Genomic DNA, 7,701 nt, shown 5'->3' with positions numbered 1-7,701 from the left:
TGTTACGGCTTGTTGGTGTATTTCAGTTTGTGAGTAAAGTGTCAGTTCATTAAAGCAAGTGTTTTGTCCTGTTTGAATGCACACCTTTGTTAGCAACTGCCTTGAATCAGGATAAAAGTAAAAACAATGTCATTACGATTATAATGCTTTTTTACTAAAAAGTATGTGTTTTTTGGGGAGGGGGGACTAGAAGTTAGTCTCAAAGAGAACTAAAGATTCTGGACTCTGCACCTTTGACTTCTGCCATTTTTGATCACCACTACAAAACAGAAAAAACACTTTACACTGGAAGATAAGAATGAGGCTGCTAAGTTAAGCGTGACACCTAGTGGTAAAATAAGATATACTGGTCCCGGTCCAACACTAGTCCTGGCCCAAAAGAAGTCCATGACAGGGACCATAAAACATTCTGCATCATGATGGACGGAGGGGATGGAGTTTTGGCCTCTTCTGATTTGGCTTTTTGGACAGCACATATTCATACCTGTGATTGAACAAACACCTTTCCTCATTGACAAAATAATAGTGCCATGTTTAACCATCACACATCTTTACCGGTTAACCGTTTCACTTCTGAGAAAACGGAATTGCTTGTCAATAAAATGGAAATAGATTGTCCACCCTAGAGGTTTAGCCCACCTTAAGTTAGCCAGAGCTAAAGTTGTTGCTAACCTCCGGGTTAACCCCCGTCACTTTAATCAGCAAAGGGCAGGCAGGACAGAGGAACTTCACCCAGTCCTAGCGGCCAAACTAATAGATGAGGTAGAGTCTTAACTTTACTGGGAAAGTGCATGTGAGAACAATGCATGCAGCATTATGGCTGCTTACTCCTCTGGTTAAGTGAACCAGGGACCTGTTTAGAAAATAAACTCCAGCTTGCAGTTAACTATGGATTTAACCTGATTTGGGTGTTGGTACAGTTTCTCCAGTATTATAATAAGTAGGGATGCTCCGATCGCCAACTTCGGGGCCGATCGCCGGAATCGGCCGATACCGATCGAGTGGGCGAGGCCTAAACGGAAGATATAAACATCACTTTAAATCTTCCATTTAAAGTGATATTTAAAACTCAGTTAATGGGGCTCATTCACTGGAGCTTCCACAAACAACAACCAACATAATTATTACATTCAAATGATGTACATTATTCAAGTTTACATTAACTTTGGATAGTATCACGGGAGAAATGAGCGGAAGCGCTCTTTTCCTCTCTCTCTCTCTCTCTCTCTCTCGACAGCCTGTCNGCAGGTGCCAGATCATGCTGGAAAATGAATTCCTCATCTCCATAGAGCTTTTCAGCAGACGGAAGCATGTAGTGCCAGCTGTGTACCAAGAGATTTTAGAGCACTACATGCTTCCGTCTGCTGAAAAGCTCTATGGAGATGAGGAATTCATTTTCCAGCATGATCTGGCACCTGCCCACAGTGCCAAAACCACCAGTAACTGGTGTACTGACCATGGCATTACTGTCCTCGATTGGCCTGCAAATTCCCCTGACCTGAACCCCATAGAGAATATGTGGGGTATTGTGAAGAAGAAGCTGAAAGACACCAGACCCAACAATGCTAATGAGCTAAAGGCCGCTATTGAAGCATCCTGGGCATCCATAACACCTCAGCAATGCCACAGGCTGATTGCCTCCATGCCACGCCGCATTGATGCAGTAATCCGTGCAAAAGGATTCCCAACCAAGTACTGAGTGTTGTTTTTACTTTTATCCTGATTCAAGGCAGTTGCTAACAAAGGTGTGCATTCAAACAGGACAAAACACTTGCTTTAATGAACTGACACTTTACTCACAAACTGAAATACACCAACAAGCCGTAACATTGAAGGCCCCACCATCATGCGTTTATCACTGTATTTCATCATAAACACCTTTTCTCTGTGATATAGTGGCAGCCCAGTTAGTGGGTAAAATCATGAGCCGTAATGTCACCATGAATCCTCACTACAGCCCATTTTTGGTCCTCAAAATGCTTTTGGAGAATGGTGGGAGTGTCTTTCCACATTTCTTACTGCAATCAGGTGGAGTGCAGTAGTAAATTGTATGCTGTTGAATGCAGCTGTACGATTTCAGTCCATTCACCTTGATATAAAAAAGAAAAACACAGATTACAAAACTCAATAGAGGATACTGGAGTTCAAAACAGGTGATGTTGATTAAAAGAAATGGAATCCCTTAAAGATGCTGTTAGAGTAAAAATAAACACAGGCACCAAGAGTCCTCATGGTGTCTTTATTTGTTTACTCAGCAAGTGGAAGGCGGACCGTGCAGCAGTGACCAGTTTGAGCGTGAGCCCTGATGGAAAACTGCTACTGTCAGCAGGTCAGATCATCAAGATGTGGGACTTGGACACCAAGGAGATCTACAGGGTGAGTGCAAGCTGATCTACTTCATAGTTATTGATTTATTCGACTTGGCTCAAATATTATGGGCTTTCAGAAGTTACTCTTACAGTTGAAAAATCCCGACCTAATGTAGTTAAAGTAAAAACAATATGGTTATAAATAGGAATCCATGGTATCTGTTAATCTTTATTTTCCTTAACTTTATAAATGTCTAGCCTAATCCAATAACATAACAATTTCTTGTAGTGAATGGCAATTATATGCCATTAAATGTATTATTATTATTATTATTTTTAAACACTGGAAATAACGGATTATGAGGGACAATGAGAAAATCCTACTGGCTGTTGGTACTTAAAATCTGAGGTGGGAAATTGTTTAGGTGCCTCAAGAGGCTTTGGAAAAATGTGCTGTTTCAAAGTTAGTGTGATGGGCTTAAAGGCACTTCATAATTTTAAAACTAAATATACTTTTGTTTCCCCTGCACTAAATGGAAATGAAAACAGAAGGACATTGTGATCGGCCATTTTGTTATGAAATGTGTAATCCTAAATCACTAATTATTGGGTCTTGGGTCTGATATTTTCAGCAGGGGTGATGAAATTGTCCTGCTCTGCCATTGTTCCCTCTGCAGAAGTTCACAGGCCACTCCTCTGCGGTGACGACCCTACGTTTTGCCACCACACGACCTCCAGACAGCAACGGTCTCTACTTCCTATCCGGTGCTGCACACGAACGGCTGCTCAGTGTTTGGTGAGCACTCAAAGAAAACCCATAGCCCTATTTCCATTTTGTATTCAGTGATGCCGTTTCACCTGACATCTTTTGAAATATATTGCCGTAGTCTGCTTTTGCAGTGTGTATTTCCTCGAACTCACCGGAAGTTGTCTCATTTCAGGCAAGTACGGCAAGATGGAAAGGACAAGAACTCAGTGGTTTCCTTCACACTGACGGACGAGCCGCAACACATCGACCTCGTCCAGTCCAACAACAAGGAAGAGGTCAGAGTGGACAAATAACATTTAATTAATTTGGAAAAATGTATTCTGAAAAGAAGCCTTGCATGAGACGACAGGATAAAGTCTGGACATTGGCTATTAAAAAACATAATTGGTATTGACTAATATGTTAAGTATGTCCAAAAAATACACATTTTACACTTAAGGGAGAAAACATTGGAACTAAAGTTAAAAAAAGTTTAGTGCTACAATTAAAACTGGACTAGAGTTGTGAACTAAATCTGAATGATACAATTTGACTAAAACTAATAAGCATGGCCTTCTAAAGAATAAGGCTATATGTGACCCGCTCTATCAAAATCAGTCGAAGTCGCAACGGCTCATTTAAAAAATAAATGTGGATTTGTGTAAAAAAATAGTTGTTCGGGTGTTTTGTTTGATTTTTAAACTTTCAGAATATTAAACTTGTTTCGGCAAATTCAGATGATAAAAACAACTTTGAAGCTTGTAATGGCATAATTACAAGCGGAGAACGGAATGACTTGAAGTCACAACAGGCATAACAACAGCCGGTGTTTCTCGTGAGTGTTTTCCCCGGGAAACAAACGCAATACACACACACACTCGCAAGCGTCCCCCAGACCAGTATTCCAAACGAAAATATTTTCCATCCGGACTATTTTGATCATTTGCTCCGCTAATAATCAGATCGATGGATTCCAGAGAAGAGGAAACTTTGAAGGCCTTTTTCTCAAAATGATGACTCGGTGACAGTCATTATATAATGTGACATATTTCGCTTAATATATGGAGCACAAAAACAATCCTGATATCATTAGAAAGTTAGGAATCTTCTCTTTCCAACAGTGTATACAACTCAAAATGTGTCTTCGGGTCAATGTGACTGATTTCGATGGAGCAGGTTATATATATGCTGCCAAAACTAACGCTGCGCTACATGTAGACTAGGATTGTAACCATTACATTTATTTGAAAAGAGCTTGAGATTTATGCTCTTGCTTCAAGCTCTGCTAAAGTGTTCCTCCCTGTGGTGTAATTATGTTGGAGCTATACAGACACATTTATGGCCTGTTAAGCAACCTATTTACTTTATCCAAATGTTTGTTTATTTGTTCTACACAGGCGGTGAGGCTGGCAGTGGTGTGTAAGGATGGGCAGCTGCATCTGTTTGAGCACTTTTTAAATGGGTAAGCCTTTAAAGCACTGTATACAGAACTAGGCATCATATGGCAGCGCAAGGTAACTGTATGAAACATTCAAGCCCCTAGGAAAGCAATTACCTTTTCGTTTTTTAGACATTTTGCATTCTACTCGTACCAACTTTTTTTCTGTCCATACTATAAACCAAACATTTAAATAAAGCAAGCTGGCGCAGTCTAACGCTTTAAACCTGTATATTTTTGATGCACAACCACTTTAAAGAATATCTTCACTTGCTCACATTGGGTGTGTTTGCACCCTAATGGCTGTTCAGGGACATTACGCTGCCAACATGAGTCAGATCAGGAAGCATTTACGTCTCTCTACTTCTAAATATGTGCTGAATACAAAATGTAATTGAACAGATTGTAATCAACATCGTATACTAGCCGCACTCAAGGCCTGTTAAACGTCTGTCCCCACAGTCCCTGTAAGAAGCCGCTGTCGCCCTCGTGTTCAGTTCAGATGTCTGACACAAAGGACTCACCTGTGCCAATCCCACTGCTGGCTGCCGCCCTGACCGCCGACAAACTGTCCGTGCAGCTGGCCTACGGGAACCACCTGCAGCCGGTGATGGAGAGAGTGGTGAGCACACAGGAGACTTTGTTTTAAATCATCTTTGGTATCTTCCTAGAAATGTTGGCCGGTCGAACTGTCTGCTTACCTGCCATGCTTTGCCCTCCCAGGAGATCAACACCGCAGAGAGACACATCTGTTTGACCCGGGATGTTCAGACCAGCTTGTCCCTTACCATGGAGACCAGCGTATCCAAGGTAACAATCAAGTCTTCCTTTTCATTATGAGTCAAGAAGACCAAGCTAACCTGGGCATGATCTCCAGACCTTTTAATGGTCTATTTTCAACCCTGTGATTGAAGATGAAAAGCTGAGATTCTGTTTTGTGTTCCAGGTGAAGACCCCTATTGTCAACAACAAGAGCAAAGTGCTGGTGCCAGGGCTCCCTGGCCACCAGGCCCCAGTCAAAGGAACATCAGAGAAGAGGAAAAAAGACACAGACACCAAAGAGGTGGGTCCAGTATTCAGTGCCCCTTTCTCACTCTGCTGGCTTTATGGCTCTGCCTCCAAACAAATAAACACATCACATGTCACTTGTTAGACGCTTTTATCCAAAGCGACTTACATACTCGATACTGTGGACAATCCCCACAGGAGCAATTTGGGGTGAAGTGTCTTGCCCAGGGACACAACGACATGCAGTGGGGTTTGAACCTCAAACACAATTTTTGAACCAAAATACTCCAGTGTATCCATGATTGAAACCCTTTAGTAAAATACGTCTTAATATGTGACCAAAGGGGCACTGTTTTAACTGTAACATCAGTGTTCTTGGGCACTATGTCTTCATTGGTTCACTCTTTTTCACATCTTGAACATGTTCATTTCTGACTTTTGTTTTAGTTTTCTTCAAAAATGATAGCAAATAAAGTCTCACTCGGACAGTATCGGGATATTATGATGTGGAATTTCAAAATTAAAGTCAAACAAGGGCTGTGATCCCTCTATACTCTTGCAGGGTGTCCGCGGGGTCTTAAAAAGTATTAAAAGTTGATAAATCAATTTAGCGAAAATTAAGGCTATTAAAAAGTATTAAACGGCATTTTCCAAGGTATTAAGAAGGTCCACAGCAACGACAACATGAAACACCCTTTAATTTACTGAAACGACATGTCGGGAAACCCCCCAAGGCCCAACACTCCAGTTTAAAACTTATGGAATTCTGGAAAAATTCTGGGGAACAGGTATGTAAAATTCTGGAGTACGTTCAACTCAAAGATTGGCCAATGTAACCGTTTTGTGAAATGGAGTGTAAATGATATAACTAACATTCTAATCGTCGTTTGATTTTGTCTCACGTCACTGTCTGATGACTTCGGAGGAAAAGGTGTACTTGAAGTTGGAGAGACACTTCCAGGTCCAAAATTACGTCATACGAGAAACAAAACAAGACATCTGAGACACGGAGAAAGTAGGTCAATTTTGGCCGGGAGTCTTCGGTATCTTTGGTATACACTGGTTATTGTTTTGTTCAACTGTTTTGAAACTTTGAATACTTATACACATTTGAAACACTCGAAAGTCGCCCATTACGGTATATCTGAGGCGCAGAGTTTTGGGTTCCTCAATTTAACCGACCCCGACAGGCCGTATCCTGCTACCGCACGACGCAGTACTGGGACGTGTGTCAAAGTATACAAAATGTTTTTAGCTATATATACAATACTCGCAACAAAGAGCAACGAATTATATCCTGATATGAAATCCCAGCTCATAGACACAAACTGAAATGAAATTTATATCGGTCTAGAGATCACTGGCCCTATATCAACCCGAAATCCTGGGGGCTGGGGTGCCTCCGCGTATGCATTTTGCGTATCCGTTCGCGTTTTTTTCCGAAGGCAAAGTGTGCGTAAGAGTTTAAGGTAATTGCAACAGGCGAGGTGTGATCCTGCGACCTTTACGACCTTTAATATACCATATCGTATACGGTCCGGACAATTAACGCGACGCGGGCTTTATGTGTTTTCGTCGGCTTCTTCCTGGGGCCTCGTAACAACGGTACCAACGGGACAGACAAATAAGAGGCAACACCTGCCGCACACAGAGGAACGACATAAGAGAGCCATCAGGTGTGTTACTTTTTGTGGGTCGGAGTGGCGGAGAGGTTCTTTGCTGTCCTGCGCACGCCGTCTCAAAGGCACTTAAAAAAAAAATCCCGGCCAGTTGTATACACAATTTCAAATTTAGAGGCATGTTTAATCTTTTCACGGCCCCCAGCTCCAAGAAGAAACAAAATAACTCAACATTTTTGTTTAACTATTGCGCGCAGACAGAGACATATTTTATATCTTCTTATAAATTATTTGCCACGGACGGAGAGAAAAGGAGGGGGGAGAAGACCTGTCGTGTCGTCGTCGTCCTCTGGCACACATCTCCCTCCGCCCGATAAAGTAGCCAATAGTCTTTTTACCTACGTATATCCCGAATCGTGGTGGCCTTCGGCAACCTGGGGGTCTCGCAACGCATACGGCCAGATGGGTGGAACCCTGGGCATGGCATTCAGCAAATTCAAGGGGGGGCGGGGCGGGGGCTGCTCGCTCGTTGCCCGTTGCTTTGAATTTATTATTCGACCCGAAAATGCGGCGCGATAC

The 7,701-nt window shown here is 42.2% G+C and overlaps 1 protein-coding gene across 1 annotated transcript in view; it reads left to right on the top strand.

Moving 5' to 3' along the window:
* The window catches only part of wdr43 (WD repeat domain 43), a 17,220-nt gene that overhangs the window by 6,288 nt on the left and 3,231 nt on the right, over positions 1 to 7,701 (top strand). The window contains exons 4-10 of the mRNA XM_010777226.1: positions 2,256 to 2,376; positions 2,987 to 3,105; positions 3,251 to 3,353; positions 4,455 to 4,519; positions 4,958 to 5,117; positions 5,219 to 5,305; positions 5,442 to 5,558. Coding sequence (XP_010775528.1) covers positions 2,256 to 2,376; positions 2,987 to 3,105; positions 3,251 to 3,353; positions 4,455 to 4,519; positions 4,958 to 5,117; positions 5,219 to 5,305; positions 5,442 to 5,558 — 772 coding nt within the window. The remainder of the gene's footprint in view (positions 1 to 2,255; positions 2,377 to 2,986; positions 3,106 to 3,250; positions 3,354 to 4,454; positions 4,520 to 4,957; positions 5,118 to 5,218; positions 5,306 to 5,441; positions 5,559 to 7,701) is intronic.

The sequence above is a fragment of the Notothenia coriiceps genome, unplaced genomic scaffold (assembly GCF_000735185.1).
Source record: "Notothenia coriiceps isolate Sejong01 unplaced genomic scaffold, NC01 NC01_scaffold00000339, whole genome shotgun sequence".
Taxonomy (NCBI): Eukaryota; Metazoa; Chordata; class Actinopteri; order Perciformes; family Nototheniidae; genus Notothenia; species Notothenia coriiceps.
The sequence above is the reverse complement of the archived record's forward strand: the minus strand, read 5'-3'. Positions and strand labels throughout refer to the sequence as shown.